This window comes from Danio aesculapii, chromosome 25 (genome assembly GCF_903798145.1).
Source record: "Danio aesculapii chromosome 25, fDanAes4.1, whole genome shotgun sequence".
Taxonomy (NCBI): domain Eukaryota; kingdom Metazoa; phylum Chordata; class Actinopteri; order Cypriniformes; family Danionidae; genus Danio; species Danio aesculapii.
The window spans coordinates 24003774-24027051 of record NC_079459.1 but is presented as its reverse complement, the minus strand read 5'-3'; the positions used below and the strand labels follow the sequence as shown (position 1 = coordinate 24027051).

Genomic DNA, 23278 nt, shown 5'->3' with positions numbered 1-23278 from the left:
CCCTAGCAATGACTTAGCAACCACCTAGCAACCACTCAGAACACCTTAGCAACCGCCTAGCAACCACTTAGTACACCCCATCAACTGCCTAGCAAGAAACATGCCAATCCATAGAAAGATGCTAATCTATATACGCCTACCTTTTCAAACTTCTTAAAAACTACTTTATTTAAACGTTAAAACTACTTCAAACTTTCAGACTAAGCTTTCTCAAGACCACCATAAAGTATGTCTACAAACTTTACTTTCTAGTTGCAATCTAAACAACTACATTCTCGTTTAAAAAAGCCTTAAAAGTACATTATGTTGTCCAACAGCAGCTATATTTGTCAAACTGTAGAGTGTCCTCTGCTTGTTGCTGTATGTGGGCGGAGTAATACAAAAGGGTGAAGAGTGCTGGTACTGGCAGGATATCAGGCAATCAGATTCAAGAATCAGAAACTGTTCTATAAATTATATTAACACAGCTGCAAATCGTGGGCACATTACTACAGGAGTGTTTTTTTTCCTAATAATTCAAAAGCCCATCATCTATTGTATTATATCTAGTAAACAAAAAACTAATGTGCATTACTAATCAAAACAGGGTCTATTTATATCATTTTCACATATATCAAGTGATTAATGTGAAGCCATTTTGATTGTTCACAAAATGGTTACTAGAACTACCAGTTCTAACCAAGAGGCTGGTACCGCAGGTTCTGTTATTGCTCTGAAGTGGATATTGATTGAATGTGTACTTAGGAGGTCACAGCCTTGCCAGAGTGTCTCATTGTCTCTCTCGGGCTCTCATTAACTATAATTGTAAGCACATTCGTCTTTTCTCTTCAATAAGGCAGACAATGCACAGACTTTAATCATTAAATGGCAAAAAGGGCTAATTTGAGGCATTTTAAATCTGACATTTGGACTCAAATCCCTCAAAGACTCACAGTCTGATTGAATGTATATTATCAGTCATCAAATATGCACATGGGAAAAATCACCGTACCTTCCAGTCTCCAGTAGCTACGAAGGTCTCGCAGTTTTCCTGCAGGAACACAAAAGGTCAAGTTCATCAAAGCCAAAGTGCATTTGTTTTAAATATGATATCAGGATTAAATAAGTAGGAATTGGAGCAACACTCTGCCAGGTCCGCCAAAGAGGATAGAGTTTCTGTGATAGAAATGGTTACTTGTCTGGGGTGTAAAAAATACAGATATTGCATCTGAATTTTACATCAACATTTCTGTTTTCAATTCTGGCCAAAAACATTGAGTGTAATGCTTCTACATGTACTGTTAAAGTCAAAAGTTGAAGTTAAAGTTTTTTACTTTTTTAAACATTTCCCAAATGATGTTCAACATAGCAATGAAATTTTCACAATATTTCCTGTAATATTTTTTTTCTTCTGGAGAAGGTCTTATGTGTTAGATTTCGGCTAAAATTAAAGCAGTTTTTAATTTTTTTAAACCATATTAAGGTAAATATTATTAGTCTCCTTAAGAATTTTTTTTTTATTGTCTACAGAACAAACCATCAATGACTTGCCTAATAACCCTAACTTGACTAGTTAACCTAATTAACCTACACAAATAGTATTTGGTCCCTCTCTAAATTGAGTTACAGTTACCCAAGTAAATGAGACAATGAAAGGATTAAGCTGCGGTCACACTGGACTTTTCTCCCCATATACTTCTATTCATATGCACGCAAATGGGTCAGACCAGAAACGCAAGCTTGTGCAACAAGTTTCGCAGTTCACTGCGTTGCAAAGTTCAAGCTTGGTCAACTCTGACCTGAAATCGCATCACGTAAATGCGTGAGACCAATTGAGGATCAAAACATGACCTCTCTGGACAGAAATTTTAAATATGGACCAATCGCTCGCTTTTTTAAATGTCTAATATTCTTGTTTAATCCAGCCTCTTTTTTCGCAGCGCCGTACTACAGAATTTCGCAAGCTCAAACTCTAGTGTGACCGCGGCATGAGTTGGGTGATAATTAAGCACTGATGATGAACACCTGCTCTTAATAAACAGAAACACAGAAGAGAAACACAAAACTACAACTGACTTTAGTCACAGCCTAAAGCTGCGGTCACACTAGAGTTTAAGCATGCGAAATTCTGTCATACAGCGCAGCGAAATGGGGCGGGATTAAACAAGATGATTAGACATTTTTAAAAAGCGAGCGATTGGTCCATGTTTTAAGCAAGAGGTCATGTTTTGATCCTCGATTGGTTTCACACAGTCAGAGTTCACCAAGCTTGAACTTTGCAACGCAGTGAACTGCGAAACCGGTCTGACGCATTCGCGTGCGTATGAGTGGAACTCTATGGGGAGAAAAGTCCAGTGTGACTGCAGCTTTAGATGAAATCAGCTGAAATATAATACATTGAATCTCTCAAAATCTCAGCAGAGGATCATTAAGCAGCTCCACAAACAGCAGCTTTGCCTTTTATCAACCTCTCTGAATTGAGTACATTTTACACTTTACTTAGTTAAACCTTTAAATGTCACTTTAAACGGTATAGAAGTGTCTTGAAAAACATCTATCAAATATTATGTACTGTCATGATGGCAAAGATAAAGGAAATCAGTTATTAGAAATGAGTTATTGAAACTATTATGTTTAGAAATGTTTTCCATATTTTTTAATAAATTGGAGAAAACATATACAGGAGGGCTAATAATTCTGACTTCAACTGTACATGCACAATTTAAAAGCCAAAAGTGAAATTCAAGTATTAACTCGAATCTCAACCAAAATTTGGAAAATAGAATCTAGAATTATGTCTAGTGATCTATGTACTTTGAAGATCTCAATTATTTTTTGAAGCAAAAAGTTTCCCTTTTTTATCAGTAATCTGAAGAAGAAAACACACAGGTTTTCCTTTCAAACAGAATACAAAATGCTCCAAAATAACGCTAAGTATAATAATGAAGTGTAATTATTCAAGTGCTTTACACCCCTCATTGTTGTTGCACTAGACGTGGCTTGTTAGTATGTGGGTGGCTTAGCTGGCTTCAAATCAGCAGCTATTTGCGGAACGATAAAACGTGCAAGCTGAGCTTGCTTCACTGCTGATATGAGGCCAGTTTAACTCCATTATACAATGATGTATAACGGTAAGCATTTTAATAGTCTGAGCTAGTCATCAGGATTAGTAAGAAAAAAACACTGATAAGAACACAACATGCTAAGGAAAATGTGAAATGGGTACAAAAACGTCATAAAAGAACAGTTTGACAACATCTCCTTGCCAGACAATTGCATCACTAGAGACACCAGAGGAATATTATAAAAATTCATATCATTCTTCTGAAAGGCAAGGAAAGATGAGTTAGTGCCATCTATATAAGATTAAGAAAACAACAACAACATTAACAACAACAAAAAGCATCAGTTTCAGAAAAGCAAGTATCACTTATCATGTGATTCTTGTGCAGAAGCTGGAATAAACCTATAGAAAGATTAGTGCATGCAGTTCGAGCTGTTGAAAGCAGAAAAGCAAGAGCAGTTTTAGTGTCGGACCAGCAGGTGTCACTCCTTTTCAGGATTAAAACTCTATAGCAGTACCACAGAATGGCAGAAGGGGGCACACTTATTGGTAAACAACAATGTGCTGTTGTGGAACTGAAACTTTGACATGACATGGCATTACATTACATTATATTATATGAAGCTTTGTTTACAATGCACGTTAATCTGATGTGCTTTCAAATCCCATCTCATTCATTGACACTTTAAGTTACAGTATAGTCAAAATCTAGCATATCTACATAGTCTAGATTGCCATAGTAATAGTTTAGGGGTTAACACAATGCTAAAAGAAGACAGAAAACTGAATTTTGAACATTGCTAACATATTACAATACTATTTACACATTTACTGTATGCACATTGCACATGTTTTGTCCTAAATCACTAACTTGTTCACTCATTCACTATATAGTGAATGCCCCAATCTAAACAATACAGGGTTGTTTCAACCCAAATTTGTGTAAAAATATGGACAAATCCAACCACTGGATTGCATTTTTTATGTTACCCAGCAATCCATATTTCACCCAAATGTGTTTAGATTCCATGTTAACACAATGAATGGATTCAGACACAGCTATCGCATTTCAAAGTCCAGTTGACCAAAACAAAAACAACTTGAAGGAATCTGTAAATATCCGATTTCATTGGGTTTTCTCAAGTTCTCTTTACATTTTTCACTGGTTTTAATAATAATTATAATATTAATATTAATAATATGATTTTTTTCACAAACCTGTTTCTTGCCGATGTCTGCATTTATCAGGGCTCGCAAAATTTCTAAATTCCTAGTAGGCACTCTTCAGTTTTTAGCAGCCCGAATATAAAATTAAGTAGCCCAAATAGAAAATACATTATTTATTAAATAAAAACAAAATCATACATTTACTAAATAAAAAAGATATAATGGCATTTGTTATAGGCTACAGTATATAGTCATTTTTAAATAACCAAAATAACAAGTTAAGTGAACATTGTTTTAGGTTATTTTTTGCAGCTAAAGACATTCCAATATGTTACAGAGTATATATATATAAAATATAAAATAACCTTGTGGTTATTTTTTATTATTTCTTATATAACCAACGACGACTTTAGCTCTGAGGTAGAGAAGATACAAATACATATTTCACACTAACTGGAAAATTGTGTCATTATTTTCACACCCTTCACTCATTTAAGACCTGTTTGTGTTTTTTAAAACATAAAACCTTTTCTTCGAAATACCCTTCTCTGTGTTTAACCGAAAAAAGAAAAAAAAACTCAAACAGGTTTGAAACAAGTGAAGGGAGTAAATAGTGGGTTCATTTTCATTTTTGGGTAACTACCCAAAAAAAGTATGTGTTATAAATAATTTATTTTAATTTTATGATTTTTTTAAATTTGTCCCTGAATAAATGTCATTTTTGTATATACTTTGTTGAAATCATTATTTGGAGCTGGCATGCAAGGTAACGGAATGAATCCGGATGTTCTGTTTCTGTTGCTGCTATAGACATGTTAACGATTTAAATATGAAACGTGATTATTACATTTAAAACTTAGCTCAGGCTATTCCTGTATGATTTGTGCGATCTCTGAGTGAGTGACGAGTGTTTCTGTGCTTCAGTGCCACGCATTAACATTATTTGGGAGGTAGTTGATAATATTGTGGCTTTTCTCCTTTATTATCAACAAGTGGATTTGTTGCTCACGTATCAGCAGCACAGCCAGGGGTGGAAAGAGTACTGAAAAATCATACTTTAGTAAAAGTACCATTACTTGCCTAAAAATGTAGTGCGAGTAAAAGTATCTGTTGTAAATATTACTTAAAATATGAGTAAAATAGACCTTTCAAAAGCACTCAAGAGTAGTGAGTATTGTGCTGTGAAAAGCTGATGCATTTACATGTAAATTGTGGATGTGTGTAAACGTAATATCCTGTAGTGCATTTAGTTATTGCCCAGCAGGCACACAACGTCATAAGATGACTAAAATTCAATGTCTAGCCAGCATCTAAGGACAATGTTATTTTGATGTCCAATAACGATGTAAAATTATGTTATTATTGGGTTGATTTTAGGTTGTGTTAGAAAGTGACCAAACTCCAATGTCAAGCCAACATCCTAAACCAACATCATATTGACGTCAAATACTGACCTTTATTCGTCAGGTATGGCAACCAAAATCCAACGTCTGAAAGAAGTCATAGGACGTCCACACAATGTCAAGCTGTAACCTCATTAGACATTGACATTTGGTTGTTTTTAGGTTGGATGTTGGACATTGACGTTGGCCTGACGTTGAGTTCTGACGCCAATCCGACTTTCATTTCCAAAAAAAAAGCAACATTGCCACAACATTGGGGTATAATGCCAATCTGACGTCATATTGACATCTTGTGCATGCTGGGTGTTTAAAGCTATTTCGGTCATCTACCGGATTTTGCGAGCCCTGTTTGTATTAAATAATCACGTGTATTATTATAGTGTAAAACCAGAAAACATAAGCAAAAGAAAATGGCGCTAGCGATCGACGGACTAATGGTTAAAGTGATGCTAATGCCAATTAGCAGTTTGTAAGAATGTAAACTTACTTGTATCACAACACATATAACACTTTCCCTAAATCAATTTTGGTTAGAGAGAATTGTTTTTAACACATTTGCATCAAAGTTTAAATAACAACTTGGCAAAAAAAACAAAAAGAGTTTCCCTTAAAAGGAAGGGTGGGCGTGGTCTGTGCGGTAATCAGCCTACCGGGAAGTACCCGCTGGTCCGACGGCGCGTCAGGCCGAGCCAGTGTTGGGCGATGGCATGCCAGCGTTTTGGGGGGCGAGCCATGGGGGGGGGAGGCGTAGCTGAGGGCAGCACGTGCACAGACTGTCCTTTAGCCTGCCACGTCACACATAGACACAAACACTAGTTACAGCACACTACAGCAGACAGAGCCCTCTAGGGGACTGGAGGACACAATGCTTTGGTGGCACAGGTGAGAGGCTGAAGAACAAAAGAACTGTGATATGCATGAATGTGAGATGTGGGAAAATAAGCAGCAGACACAATATAAACACAACAAGATATGACAAATGAAGGGCCATGACTTTTCAACCATTTGTGATTGGCTGATATATACAGTTGAAGTCAGAATTATTAGCCCCCCCTGTTTCCCAATTTCTCTTTAACAGAGATTTTTTCTACATCTTTCTAAACATAATACTTTTAATAACTCATTTTTTATAGCTGATTTATTTTATATTTGCCACGAGGACAGTAAATAATATTTTACTAGATGTTTTTCAAGACACTTCTACACAGCTTTAAGTGACATTTAAAGGTTTAACTAGGTTAATTTGGTTAACTTGGCAGGTTAGGGTAATTAGGCAAGTTATTGTATAACGATGGTTTGTTCTGTAGACTTTCAAAAAAATATATAGCTTAAAGGGGCTAATAATTTTGACCTTAAAATGGTTTTTAAAAAATTCAAAACTGCTTTTATTCTAGCCGAAATAAAACAAATTCAAAGAGGGGCTAATAATTCTGACTTCAACTGTATACTTCAATCTTATTTGTTCAGAGTTCTATAACACTGTATAACTATAACTGAGTAAGCAGTTAACATGAATCAACAATGAACAATATTTGACATTTTATTACTGTTGATCAGTGTTGGGTGTATTTAGTTACAAAATATCTAGTTACAGTAAGTAAATTACTTTTCCACTAAAAATTAAAGAAAGGGATTACTTTTCATTTATATGTAACTTACAGTTAATTATAATATACTTAATAGATTAAATAGACTTATATTAATAGACTATATAAATAAATAATAAAAATAGACTTAATAGACTTATATAATAATAGACTTATATAAATAAATTCGGAGAAGAAGAGTAATACATGTATTTTGCAGAATACTTCTATTTTTCAACTGAAGAACATTTATCATTTATCAAGGAAACCTTGATATGCTTAAGAAAAATTTCTAAATTATTGACAATATAAGGTATAAATTCAGAGAAGCATGTATGTTTTGTCATTCAGATATTTTGCATACTAACTCAATTTTTCAAGTACAGAAGGTTTTATTTATCTGACAACTGTACAAGGAAAGGTAAACGTACAGTATGCCAATATTTAATATGTATGAACAATATTTGATATGTATGTACAGTGTTGCAACATTTTATTTTAATACATATTTTTTACTTAAAACAAAATTAACAGCCCTGTTTGACACAAATGTAAAGAATTTATAGTTTAGCAATCAGGTTGGGGGATATTAATAAACACTATTAATTCTAGACATTGTCTTATTCAGTTTAAAATAATTCATAGGTTACACTATTCAAAGAAAAATTACATAGAATCTTCCAAGTTATTTCACCTCTTTGCAACAAATGTAATTCATCAGATGCAGGTCTATCTCATAGATTTATTTTTTGTTCTAACATACAAAATTATTGGAAGGGAATTTTTGAAGTGTTTTCTGAGATGTTGAAGTTGCAATTACGACCGGATCCAATGCTTTTAATTCTGGGATTCTCTGAACAAACGCATTTGTTGTCAAATACACAACATAAATTGCCCTTATCCTTTACTGCTAGTGTTTTGGAAAAAAGGAATCCCCTATATGTAAACTGTGGCTTGGAGAAATTACATTTGGAGCGAATTTAATACTATTTAAAAAGGAAACTCAAACAATTTGACAAAATTTGAGATCCTTTTATCTGTTACCTTAAAAAAACTTGTGGAATAATGCATCATTTCTGTAATGTTTTAATGTGCTTTGTCATCATACTAGGACATGTTTGAACATCAGAGTAAACAAGTTGGCTGTTTTTTTAATGAAAATTATGATTTTCATATTATTTTCCCTTTTCTTTGCTTTGCATATGTTATATGTGGACAAAATATGTAAAACAGAGAATTCTTTTCTTTCTGAATCGGTGTCTTCAATAAAACTTATTTGACAAAAAAATAATAATAATTAACAGTTAATTTTAATTGTCTATGCATTGAAATTTATGTAAATTAGTATTCAGTCAAGTAATTCCCTTATTTATTGAGTAACTAAGTAAAATAAGTTACTTTTTGGATGAATTAATTAGCCATTTAAATACAATTAATGTACAAATAATGTAAATTTGAATCTGCGGACATTGCTTGCTATTTCTGCACCGAATTTAGTAAAAAAATCAGTGGATTTTGCTGATTTTGGGAGTGTCGTAACTAAAAGCATAATATATGAAACAAATAATTATACCTATTTAACTTTAATTTAATCTTTACAATGCAAATCCTATAAGATCCACTTATTTGGTAAACAAAGCAAGTCTCTTGCGTAATATTTTTACTAAAAGCCAGAAAATTGTAATTTACAAGCTGTATTGAAAATAAATCAAATCAACATTTTCATATTAGTCAATAATATTACTGAAATTTATTTAAAAACTAAATAAATGGAAATTTCACAATTAAATAAAAAAAACTAGATAGCTAAAAATTGGCAGAAATTAACAGGTTTTTGCGACTGTAGATTCCGTGTGAGCCTAGTAATTAGTAAAAATTAACATTTTTGATGTAACCTACCCAACACTGATGCTGATTAATGTTTATTTTTACATAATTTAATACATTTTTACATTTAAAGTCATATAAATTAACATTAGAAAATGCTTTGTTAATTTGCACAAAAACAACGATAAGTGGCATTTTCATTAATTCACATAAACATCAATAAATATAAAAGTACTGCTTCATGTCAGCTAATGATTTAGTTAAAGGTGCAGTAGGTGGTCTGCCTAAATGCTATCCGTTACCATAATATCTTGAAACACAGTCCCTATCCTTCCATTCAAAGCCACGCCTCCTGAAATCACGAACGCGCACATTAGTATGACAGTAGACAAACCCACTAAATCATGTGATTCAATAGTGAGAAAACTTTATATTACTTTATAATACTACAATTCCGAATGAAAAAACTGTATTATATCTAGCACGTTTTCAGCTGTGTAGTTAGCAAGCAAAACTTTTCATAATGTGCAATATTTCATGCATGCAAGAATAGCTGGTCTCACTCCTTCACGCGCTTTGTCCTTTGTCTTTTGTGGTCAGCTGTAATTACACTTATTACTAAGCCATTACATGCTATTTCAGACCGAATAGTAGCATGGTAAACAATATAGGGAGCGCGTCAGGTCAGGTTGCCATTGTTCACAACTGAACTAAAGTGAATATAAAACCAACAGGCTAGGTGGAATAAGGCTATTTACTGTTTTGTTGTTAAACTAAATTAAATCTACATTATCGATGCTGTAAAAGGTCCCTTATGAAATTGAAAATGGTCACATCAACCGTTCGCCAGAATATTTCAGTGGCTAAACAACACAACCAATATTGATTCAGGATTTTAACATGTTTTGATTCAGCATTTGTTTTTACTGCTCTCTCGTGTGCAGGTGAACACGGCGTGCGTGCATGTGCAAACTGCGGATCTGCGTAAACAGATGTACAGATGTACAAAACTACATTTGTTGATAGACAGTATGCGCTACTTTTTAGAATTATGGGATGTGTCGGCCCATCAATATTTAATTGAATGAACATTTTTTTAATCTTATGCCTTTACCCAGTATATATAAATACACTTAGATGATTTATTTTAATCATTACTATTGGAATGTGAAGATAATTTTTCTGAAGACAATCACGTACTGCACCTTTAATGCAAAAATATGCTAATTTACTGTAAAGTGCTACCAATTATGGCTAAAATTACAAGACTGGAAAACATCAGATTAATCCCCAGATTTTTCAGTGATCATAGGAACCGAATTCATTTGTTTGGTTGTCGACATTGATTTAATTAGATGAGGGATAAGAATTACAGCAGATTACATCATTATTGAATAGATGTCAAGCTATCACTCAAATGTCTATTATTATTCGGCTCTTTCATGAATATCTGACCACTTGTAAAGGAAGTAGTACACCCTTTGTTGCTCCGTGTGCCAAATTTGAACAATTTTTTTTTAAACATATATTTTTGCTGGCATTAAAGACACGTCATGCTTTTCATTTCAAATTAGCTCGATGTAGATGCGTGGATTAGGATGAAAGGTGGTATTGGTGAATAGAAATCCTTCATCATGCACACACACACACACACACACATTTTTTGTTCTCTTGCCTAAAATCTGGAGGACATTTTTAACCAGCCTACTATATTTAGCCATGCACACACACACACACATCCTTACCATCTCTGTTTCCTGTCCCCTGGATTCTGGCAGTAGCGGTTTCTCTTCAGTGAACTGCTGATCCTTCATGCCAGCCATCCTGGAGAGCAACCTGCAATCACCATGGAAACATACACACCTGAGATTAACGGGGATATTCGACAGCAAACCAAAATCCAATCCAATCCAATCAAGTCTCGCTGCTTCAATATTGTAATATAACCCACTCCACTATTGCTCAAACCTGTTTGGTTGCTGTTGGAAAAAAAAAACATTATATTAAAAATCAAGTGATACCAGCATAAAGGCCCCATATAAAAATGTGTGTTAGCTTTGAGGGCATCTATATTGTATAGTGTAGAACTATGCAGCAATTTTGACTCAAATCGGGTAAACATTGAGTTTCTTTGGTGTTTATTTTTTATGTTTATTTTGTTATTTATAGACTTTATGAGACAAAAATTAGAGATAAATCTTAAAGAGATAAAAATTAACTTTGATAAGAAAATATCTGAGGTCTTAAAGGGATTGTTCTCCCAAAAATTAGCATTTATTCTCCCCTCAAAACTTCTGAGTTTCTATTCCATCAAACACAAATAAAGATATTTTAAAGAAACTTTTAGGATGTCCAATCCTGTTTTCTGGAGATCTAACTTCCTGCAGAATTCAGCTCCAGCCCTGTTCAAACAAAACTAAACTAAGGCTGCATCCGAAATTACCAACTACTCAGTAGGTATTGCATTTGAATTTAAAAGTACTACTCGGCCGTTAGTAAAAGAACGTTCTGTAAAGTATGAATTCAATGAGTATGAATGGAACTCAGATGTACTACATTCGCCATTTTGTCATCATCAAGTGGCCTACCTACGTCAGTTGCATCGCTTCACTCCCATTCATGAATTCTCTAGCGGGGCATCCATCCGATGCGCACTTCAGAATCTCGCCGGAAGTAGTAGGTCATCCGGGTACTTCTCACATACTGCTTTTTAAATTCTATGAATTTGGACATACTACTTGGTTCACGTGTTGTTTTTAGTGTACTATATAGTATGGAAGCATGCAATTTCAGACGCAGGTTATGTCAAATCTGAAAGTGCATTTGGTAATTACAGGCAGGTGTGTTTGAGCAAGGTTTCAGCTGAACTGTGCAGGAAGGTAGATCTCCAGAACAGGATTGGGCACCCCTGCTGGAGCCTCAGAGTAAGAAAAACAGTAGCATACTTGAAGTAAATGGCTAACAAAGTATAAGTCAGAAAAGTGACACTGTTCTGGTGATATTTGGTATTTGGATATTTTAATGAAAAATACTTACATATTGTGCCTTTCAGGGAGATTATCTTGTCAACAGAGTAGCAACATATAAAGCACAGCTCACACCAAACTTACTTTCAAACCAAGCAGTTTTTGTTGCTCAGAATGTTGAATTCAAGAGACCAACTTTGTACATGAATAAAATCTGTGTGGGGAAATCATACTCAGATTTTATTTTGAAATGACTGCATTTCACCCCTTGAAACAATGGTAAACATGCCCTTAACCTTAACAAGTGCAGTTTGTGGATTTAATATAAAATCTTATTTTCAATGTACCCCATCCAATCTTCAATTTACCAGAGGGGTCTGATGCACATGCAAGCTGAGACTTCATGCAATGTTTTTAAATACGTACACACACCTAATCCTGCTCCTAACCCCACCCCCTCATGGTAACGTCACTAGCTCTATCGAGTGCATGTGTCTGAAGCCACGGTAACTCAGAACTTTTTTCCCCATAGACTTCCATTCATATGGATGCGAATGCAGCAGGACGTAAACATAAGCTTGAGACCCAAGTTTGTCACTGTGTTCAAAAGTCCAAGTTTGGTGAACTCTGACCTGCGGAATCGCATCGTGTTATTGCGTAAGACCAATAGCAGATCAGAACATGACCTCTCTGTACAGAAATTGTAAATATGGAGCGATCGCTAGCTTTATCGATGTCTAATCATCTTGTGTTATCACACCCCTTTTTGCAGCACCGTACATCAGAATTTCACAAGCTAAACTCAAGAAGAAACTGCACTTGTTAACCACACTTTCATGGGGTCTTTAAGGTAGTAAAGCTGGCCAACCAATTAAGGTGTGTTTTGAACCCAAGTTAAGCTGGTGGTGACCAGATAGACAACATTAGCTTGGACCATCTAGTAACCATGGCTGCGTCTCCTTCCTCTCTCTAGTTCTCAATGGAAAGAATCATTAACCCCAGAATACAAATTCGACCACTATCAAGGACCTTTATTCAATAAACATTAGGACACTAATGACTCCATTATGTGAAACCTGATTATGACATCATGCATATCAGCAACATCCTTATTGTGATGCTTTGAAAGACTCTCAAAGACAACATCATCATCAGTAGGGAAATGTACTAGCTTATGCTCACTGAGAAAATTATAGGTAGCTATCTGGCTAGCACACTTAATTCTGAACTAAGGAGCGGATTGAGACACAGCCCATGCAAAGCCAGCAACCATCAGAATTTGATCTTACTTGCATTTTAAGCAGGGCTATTAACCTGGTTTCAAACAATACATATGGTTATGACATTCTGTGGACTTAAAATGAAAAGGCATCGTGAACATGGCTTGAATGTTGTTGGGTGGCTAGATTTCATGACACAAAATGCTCAAACACTTGTCAGTCACCAAGAACATGCAGCACTAGCTCACAGCTTGTCTCAAGGTATCTGGTGTGATGGATGAGAATGTACTTTTCCATTATGGTACTTATTAAACTCCAGCTGTGTAGCTGAAGGTAGTCAGCTCATGGGAGCTCCAGTGTCAACTGATATTTCAATAACACAGTGCTAAGCTAACAAACACCTCCAGTCTTGCACTAACTTATTTGGTCCGCAAACACATGCATACTGTATGAAGACAAAGATTATGAAGAATGTCTACAATTACAAACTTGATGGAAATTCTGCTAGTAGTGCAATCAACGGTCATTAACATATTTTAGTAGCCTTCTTGCCATCATTAAAAACACAAGTGTGTTCTTTAAGTAAGAACAGAGAACAACCAGGGTTATGTGATTCTACACAATTATTAACCTACAGTTCTCTCTGATGTTAGGAATAATTAGAGGTTAGAAATTAGGTTTGGATTACATTTTTGAACAGGAATGATGTTCCAGGATCAACAAAGTATGTTGACCCTGAAGCATAAAGAACAACCTAATCAAATAGTAGTGAAGATTTTCCCACTACCTTTACCTGACAGAACGCTTTGATATTTCATTCCCTCAGAAGAGTCGAACACAACAACTGTGCTTAATTCAGAACACTCCAAGTCAACAGAAATGTCCGTCCATTGTTATTTCCTGCCAGTGCCAAGAGCTGCATGAATCTGGAATCATGGGCAGTGTAAATCAAACCCTCGGATGTGAACGGATAGAATGATTCAGAGCCCTGCAGGGAATGATTATTTTGGTTGCATAACACCTCCCTTGAGGTGATTATAACGAGGTCTAGACATGACCACAATACACTCAATTGGCCTCTCTCTCCCTTCCTCTCTGTCACGATCTCTCCGTTGATCCATCTCGCCTCCCCCACATGCACTGACCTTTCTCAGATCATTATTATAATCGTTAACACACTGTTTCACTATACTATAAATGAGCTACATTTTTACTCTAAAGAGAATGCGAGTGGAGTTTTCCCAGTGCCTTCACATAACTATCATTGCCATGTGGTTACTAAGGTGTGTTAGTGTTTTCTACACGTGCTTGTCGACTAACCCAAATCAACACAGCCCATCTCCAAGTCGCAATATGATATTCTGGTCAGTAGATTAGGTCCCATTTTTCAGTCCTTTACTCCACCAGGAGAGAACTGTAAAGTTGTTTATAAAAGTAATACTAGACCTCGACACAACACGCTGCACAATTGGAGGTACCAAAGACAGAGTTACACGCCGAAGTACAATAGAATTTTTGTTTTGTAAGAATCTCTAAAGCAAAGGATAGATCAGCCCAAACTAAACACTCTTGTCATCATTTACTCACGCTTTACTTGTTCCAAACACATTTGAATTTCTTTCTTCTAAAAATAAAAGAAGATATTTTGAATAAAGCTGTAACTATTGACTTCAATAGTATTTGTTTTTCCTATTCTGCAAATTAGTAGTTACAGGTTTTTAGCTTTATTAAAAATATTTCCCTTGGTGTTTAACAGGATAAAGAAACTCAAAAAGGTTTGAAAGCACTTGAGGGTGAATAATTAGAGAATACATTTTCATTTTTGGGTTGAATTATGCCTTTAATTACTGACAAAAACCTGACTGGATTGTTTATGTAACTCTTAACATTATTATATACAGACAAATGCAGTATAAAGATTTAAAAAATCAATGCATGTTAAATATCAAACTGTAACTCATCTTGTTCATGGAGATTTATTTTTGTGGGTTCTGTACCCATTTGCTGTTGCCATGGTAACCCCTAGCAATGCCAGTAGACGCCCCTGCAATCTTCTGGGAGTTGGATAACCTTCATCTTTCCTTTTTTTAAATTCATTTTGATGGCATCACTTCTTGACCATACTGCAACACAAGGATTTAAAAAAAAGTTTGCGGTCACTGAGAGACTGTAATGTGGTCTCTGATCATTGATCTAGACAGAGGTCATTTGACCTCAAGTGAGGTTAGACAGATGACATCAGCTAGGGCAAGCACATGATTGCCCAGTGACAAAAAATACTGCATGAGAGAATATGACAATGGAAAGACCATTGGAAGATTATTTTGTCAGACACCAAATCAATAGATCTGCTCAAAGGTCTGACCTGATATACAGAATCCCAGTCAATACCTGGAAACTGGGTTAGGACAATGTGCATTTATGCCCGTCACATCAGACTGTTACAACTAAATCAATGTCAGACGGAATTCTGAATGCAAAACAGGTGAACGAGCTTGTCAAATCGTCAAGAAGCTAGGAATGCAATGTCCTTGGCATCGCTATTAGGTTATACAAGTATTTAAAGTTTTAATTAGCTCTTTGGATGCTAGCACGTTATCGAGGTAAATAGAAACAACATGGCTCTTTAAGGTGTAGAGAGAGTGCTGAGTACCACCCACATGCTGGCAGAATCTAATATACCAGGAAATGTCATTTTTGAATTATGGGAGAAGAGTTTAGCTTTTAAAAAGCACTTGTTGTTGCTTTGAAAAAAAGGGAAATTTCAAGGAAAATACAGTATCCACATTTTAAGCTTTCTAAAACTAACTTGGCCTCTTTGCTAAGCTAGCATTATTTTTATTCAATGAATGAATTTCTTGTTTCTCTAATGTGTGCATTTGACAAGGGTCGAAATTTGTTATGAGGAAACATTTTATAAGCTGTAGAAGATGATGGAAGATGAACTTTTAAGTATCAGCAGAAAAACAAAACTTAAGTGGCTATTAAAAGAACAAGCTCACAAACCTCATACTAAATAAAAAGCAGCTGTAGAACTCACAAAACAACAACAAAAAAAAACATTAAAATCTCAACCCTTCAGTTAGCTCACTTCACACCTCCAGTGGGATTCCGGGAAACATCTGAAGGGCCAGTTATGGCTATCTAGCTCTCAAAGACACCCTGATAGCATTGTACCACCATCCACAACCGTTTCCAAACCCTCACACTGCCTTTTGTCTTGAAATGCCTGCTGCAAGCCAGGCTGACAGAAGGTGAATTGGTATGTGGTCCTCAATAAGGCTGTTTTACCTTAGCCAAAAGTGCAGTAACTGGCTGTACCTCTCCTTAAACCATATTTCTACTACTTGAATCAGTAGGAAACCAATTCAGAGATGTTAGGTGTGGTTTCCATTAAAGATTAATGGTTCCATTTTGATAAATGGCCTGCATCTAAAAGCTTTCACAAAGTAATCTTTCGCCCCATCCCAGGCAATTATCACCGCTGCACACCTATTTAGTTCAGAATAAAGTACAATCAAAGTCAAAATGTCTGTCTTCACTCGTGTGCAGGCAAATTATTCATGAAGATTTTCATTCATTGTAGTTCATTAAAGTGAAATTACTGTAGCTCAGGTACACAGGGAGCACTGGACGTCAAGGACTACTGAAGACAATTCAAAATGTTAGTACTCTTTTTTGCACTAAAACAGAACACATTAATATCAGGTCTGCAGTCTAAATGTGTCAACTTATCTTTGATGATCAAATAACATGCAGTTCAAGCAACAACTCAATACACTCAAGACTTCATACAGTAATATCAATATCAAGGACATCAACTGACACATATCGTGGGCTCGATTTAAAAAATGATCTTTTAACATGAAATCAACATGGACATAAACCTGAACCATGGACAGATTGGGCAGAGACTCAAAGCTGGAACAGTCAACAGCTATTGGTCAATGAATTATGAGTAATGATCTAGGGTATGATGGTTATTGACACATAATCTTGGTAGGCCACTGGCCATCGATTGGTCAACGAATCAAGGTGTGGTCATTATGTAATCAGACACAGCAACAGGCCATGGAATTCACAAGCAAAGGGACAAACAAAAAAATGAAGGAATGGATGCTAAAAACGAAAAAGAAATGCGACAACCTCGGTTACAGGCGGAACTACGTACATTGTCTGCAGCAGGCTCTGTGGAACCGTGCAGCTAGCCTTGGATGGGAAGTTCCAGAACAATCCAGGCCCCATCTATCAGTACAAAACAAGATCGATTTATAATTCAGCTATAAACAATATTTGTAATTCAGAGAAATAGTCAGGAAGCCCCCTCTGAGGTTATTTATTTTTTTTTTTTTTGTACACGAAAATGCACACTTGTCCCAGGGCATGCTTCTCACAAGGAGATGTTTTATGAAAGCGTTCCTGGCAATTTTCGAAATCCTAAATAAATGACATTCTTTGTATAAATCTCAAGCCAGGAGGGTTTCAATTAGAATAAAGCTAACATGCAGGTTATTAAATAAATTTCTTTTTGCATGCTCAGTATAGGAAAAGTACAACAGTTCTAACAGGGAACTCTTCCAGGAGGTATGGGTTCTGTAAGAGACAGAAAAGTTTCCAAGGCGTCTGTTGCATTGTTATGTAATACAGAAATGGGGGCATCTCATTGTTGTCTTGCAGGGAGATGTAGCAAAAAAAAATAATAATCATAACCTTACATTGCATTGCATCAGTAATGCCATCTTTCCATTTACAAGGGTACATTTTGCCTAAAGAAATCCACTCTTCAGATACTTGCTTTCCAAAACATGCCACATATTATCATTCGTCAATGCAGTAGAAATCATCCCATGCATTATTCATTTAAAAATCTGCTTGAAAATCCACAATCCTTTGTGTTACATGGATAAAATCTGTATTTCAACTGTTGTAATGTCAATTAAATGACAGTGTGGCAGTTGCCAATAGCGATACCATGAAATTACTACCGTTTCATTTTAAACTCAACACAAATATTCTCATAAGTTATGTGTTAACAACATCTTTCATCAGTCATTTACAAATGAAAGTGTCAAGACTTGCGATAAATCATAATTCATCCACCCTGGAAAGTTCCACGGCCCTTCTGGCCTCCAATGCAAGCTGGCACCAAACCAGGTACAACGGCGTCAGATATTCTGTGAAGTGTTATTGAGATTAGAAAAACAAAAGCTGTGTATATCTGTAATGACACAGACCCAAATACATCCCAGTACCACAGCAGAAATAGCATGCTTCAATGAAGGAAAAAGGACACCTGTTAGTAGACTTACCCTGGATTTAAGGGGTGGTCTGGATGAACTGCGACTAGCTTGCTGTTTTTGGCAATGCCTCCCTGTCTGACGCAGTTATTTTGCGGAGTTAATAAATTTAACCTGTCGACCTTCCATTCACGCCAATGCAGAGGCTGGAACTATGAAGCGTCGCTTATGACACAAGCCCTGTAATACTCTCAGCAGGTACTCCAATGTTTCTCTTGAGGTGGAGTGCCTCAAGGCTCCGTATTGGGAAACTTTTTGATGTGCCCTTTCCATTTGGCTCATCTTCATCCCCCTTGTAATGAATTCACCAAGTAGTCAACTTAAACCAACAACAGATGTCTTGGAGTTCTCACAAATGATCTTTCTCATTTGCACCTCCCTACAGCAATGATCGTAATGAAGGAGATCTTTCTTACCTCTGCTGAAGTACTGTGTTCCTGCTGTCGTCTTAAAATTTTTTGATGCGTTTAGCCTCGCTTTTTGTTTGGTCGTGAGTGCGTTTCAGAGCGATGCTGTATACCCTGTGAGGGCTATGCTGTGTGAATCTCTCTACCTCTGTTCCACCCTCCCTCCTTCGCTTACTCTCCCCCTCCCTTCTTTTGCTCTGTAATAAACAGAGAACACGTGTCCTCTTGGATGATGCAGCCTGAGCCATACCAACAGATGAGAGTGAGATAGAGGGAGGGAGAGAGAGAATGAGCAATCACAGAGAGGGACATAGAAAGGGACACACAAGGAGAGAGACGAAGAGATAGGAAATTGGATACAGAAGAAGGCTGAAAGAGTGAAGGGCAGACAGGAAGGAAGGAACCAAGGAGACAAGAAAGGAGTAAGAAATTGTGAGACAGGGATACTGAGTAAAGCCTGGAGGCTTAGGATGAAAGGTTGTCCAATTAGACTACAAGTGACAGCTCTGTATATGTGATTCTTACACTTAAGGGAGAAGGCACACATTTGGCAGTGTGTTCTTTTATCAAGCCTATGTTTTTTTTTTCACTGGAAACTCTTCTCCCAGGAGATTTGCAGTACATAATCATATACCCACCCAAACACTCCTATAACAAACCCACACATTTACTTAACACAGCATGATTCAAAGACACAGACACATTCCCCATGCACATATTAATACAAAACAATATTTTCTTTGTATTCATAGAGCAACTGTTTTCTGTCCCTAAAGACTACTTCTAGTGTTAGTTTAGGATTCTTGCACCAAAAACAGTTGTAATTAGTCTAGTATTTCATTCTTTTTTCCATATGCGATTAGTCTGCTTTTGTTCCCATTCATTAAACACCACTGAAACTAGCTTATCACAATGTATTTAGGTAATCTTCTTGGAAGATACTGTATCATACGAAGGGGAAAAGCATGTCCTGACTACCTTTAAACTGAAAAAAATAGATAAACATTTAGTTGTGGTAATATCGGAACTGATGATACTGATGAAAAGACACTGTGATAAATACTTTAGCAAGAAGCCAAGAGCAATGAATCCTAGCAAATCAATATCCTAATTACACACCCAAAGGATGTAAATTCTGCAGCATGCATTGTTTCCTATTGCAGTTTAATATTCTTCAATGCTGTACCAGGAAAACTCTAGCTGCCTGTGGCTAGTCTGACTCAGCCAGTAGCTTCTGGGTGGAAATTGTCAGCAATTTCGAAACGGCTATAAAACTTTTCCCTGGCAATTTTGAGGGCCTTTTACTGTTGGATAGTTCATATAACTCACTTTGGAGGCATACTCGGGAATCTAAATAATTGTTTTTGATTCTCTTGTTGGCAGATTTGAAAAGTCAACAGGGAAAAAAAAGAGAATGTGCCAAAACAGTCTTTGTGCAAACTTGCACCGTTTTAGCTATATAAAATCAAATAAAACAAGTTTTGCTATTGGTGACTGGCTTGACCATCACAGCCTCGTCAATGCCTGTAAGAGATGTTAAAACCGACCTACAGTGAATCAGTGCACTTGTTAAGTTGACTGAATGAGAAGTGTCACATAAAATCAACTCACATTATGCTGCGGTCTGACACATTCTTTGCCGAAGGACGATTTCCTCTCTTCTACTTTAAACATGCTAATACACTAGCTCAAACCAGTCATTAATAATTAAGTTTAACTTCATCAGGAATTATGACCCAGCTATCACCACTGAACGTACACAACAGTCCACATTCCCTTGCTTCATTGTATGTTTTGAATTAAAGACAGTCAGGCATTCTTGGCTCCCAGTCTTCCAGGCTAATTGACTATTATTTGTCCCTATATTAGCTCTGCGATAAGGGGAAATAGGTCAGACGCCTTTTTTGGAAAGGTCTAGAACAGTAGATGGACTATAGCCAGGTTTGAAGTAGTGAACTGGAAGAAACCTGGCAGCAATGTAGAGCATAGTTGATAGGCCAAGCACGTTTTGAGTCCTCTGTTTATCTGAGGTTTGTTTGTCTGTACCTGTGCCAATGTGACAAACTTAAACTGCTCATTGGTAAGCAAGACATTCTCAAGTCGTGCATTATCTCAGAGGCAACACAGTTGGTCCAGTGAGGAGTGTGTCAATACATCTTTGTCTAATGAAAAGATATCCCAATTAGAAGTGTCTAGGCCCATGTAGAAGTTGACAGAATGATCACTAGCTATCTGGATCATAACTTGGCATACTTCAGGATGACTTCACTAAAACATACGGCTGCAAAATTAGTGGAAACAAATTTGTGAAACTATAATAATGGTTATTTATCATGAAAAAAATGCAGATTCTAGTATTTTACACAAATCTACACCTCCTCCGACCTGTTTTATGCACTGTTAACAGGAAACAAACTTTGAGTGATTGGAGTTGCTATTTTAGCACTTATATCTGCTCTTCCAGAAATAACTACCTTGTTGAATCCCACTAGACTGCATTTTCCACAGCATATAGTTAAATACAGTTCCAAACCTTGCCTGAAAAAGAAAAGAATGCTTGTTTTTATTTTTCAACAAACATCAAAAAAGCTATGAAGTGAGAGCTGAACTTACGAATAATTACTTGCTTAGGTACATGATGATTGCAGGTCATGGTCGGCTCCTTGCAGAGACTGAACCAGCAACTTTCAGCTTATTTGCGCTTTTTATATAACCATTATGATGAACTACCTTCAAAAAAATAAATACACATTGTGTGGCTCGCCACGCATTGTCACAAGTGGAAGGTTGTTGCCATGCAGTTGCTAAGGCGTTCTAGTATACAAGTTATCTCAACAGACACTTAAGTACAAATTGGATACTGTCTGAAACACGATGCTTCTTGTATGTGGTGATGTGCCACTCGAACGAAGAGAAAAAACCATGAGAGATGGACAGCTGAGCTATGACTCATCCCTCCATTATAGCAGGAACGAAGCAGAACAGGTCACTCGACTCTGGATATTTATGGATGTTTTTTCTCATCAGCATGAACACGCTTGTCCGTCAAACTGGCATCGCCTGACACTGATAAGAGAGAATGGAAAACAAGGTGGGAAAAGAGGTGGTGCGACATTAAAATACAGCAAATAAAAAAAAAACCATTTATTGCACTTCCAACACTCAGGCTATTTATTGAAGAAATGTCAATCTGTAGTGTATAAAGGTATATAATACTGCAAATAAAACAGATGGGGCCTGTTTACACCTGGACACTTTATGCGTTTTCTGATTGGACAGCTATCTGATTTGTGAAAATAGAACTGTTTACAATTGACCACATAAACGCGTAGCCGCTAAATGGAAATGATTCCTATCTTCAAATCCCACTCTATATGCAAATTGAATTAGATTACATCATCAAAATCATTTTTCATTCATTTTTTTCAGCTTAGTCCCTTTATTAATCTAGGGTCGCCACACCAGAATGAACCGCCAACTTATCCAGCATATGTTTTATACAGCAGATGCCCTTCCAGCTTCAACTCATCACTGGGAAACACCCATACACTACAGACAATTTAGCTTACCTAATTCACCTATACAGCATGTCTTTGGACTTGTGGGGGAAACCTGAGTTCCCGGAGGAAGCCCACGTGAACATGGAGAGAACATGCAAACTCCACACAGAAATGCAAACTGACCAAGTTGATGTTTTCATTATCGAACCAGCGACCTTCTTGCTGCGAGGCAACAGCGATAACCACTGTGCCGCCTGAAAGCATCATATGAAACCTATTTTATTTAAATGATATGTTTACAGAAGCATAGGCTATACATGTTATTCGGCATACAAATGATTTAACATGCAGGATACAAGTGGCTTTGTTCTTCACCGTATTCCAAACATCATCTGAAGCGCACAGGGTGGACTCCACCATTACTTTCAGTAGGCTATACACTGTAAAACCCAAAAAGTTAAGGTAACTCAAACCATTATAGGAAACCGATTGCAACAAACCATTTAAGTTCAAAAACTAATCCTAATGAGTAATGTGAACTTAATCCATTTGAGTAAAAGCAATTTGAGCACAGTAAGACCCAACAAATGAAGAACTCAAACCAATTGAGTACTTTAAAACCCAATAAGTTAAGGCAACTCAAACCGTTTGACGAAACCGATTGCTACAAACCATTTGAGTTAAAAAAAAAAAATCTATGAGTACTGTGAAATTACTCCATTTAAATTGAAGTAATGAGAAATTTGATTGACCCATTACCTTCAACATTGAGTTCAAAACTCTTTTCAAATTAGTAGAATTAACTTTCAGTAAATTTTTAGTTTATATACTCTCATTTCATTTAATAAAGTTGACTGTTGGG

At 36.3% G+C, this 23278-nt stretch overlaps 1 protein-coding gene across 5 annotated transcripts in view; it reads right to left on the bottom strand.

Moving 5' to 3' along the window:
- The window catches only part of ndrg4 (NDRG family member 4), a 59344-nt gene extending 40270 nt beyond the window's left edge, over positions 1-19074 (bottom strand). For 2 of the 5 annotated variants that reach the window (XM_056451378.1, XM_056451380.1), the window contains exons 1-5: positions 18926-19074; positions 17384-17457; positions 10772-10862; positions 6264-6398; positions 992-1030 (exon numbers count right to left, since the gene is read on the bottom strand). In XM_056451378.1, coding sequence (XP_056307353.1) covers positions 992-1030; positions 6264-6398; positions 10772-10862; positions 17384-17457 — 339 coding nt within the window. In that variant the 5' untranslated portion in view covers positions 18926-19074. Of the gene's footprint in view, positions 1-991; positions 1031-6263; positions 6399-10771; positions 10863-17383; positions 17458-18312; positions 18334-18925 lie in introns of those variants that run through there. The other 3 variants (XM_056451379.1, XM_056451382.1, XM_056451381.1) reach the window with 3 other exon arrangements.
- Positions 19075-23278: the final 4204 nt, after the last annotated feature.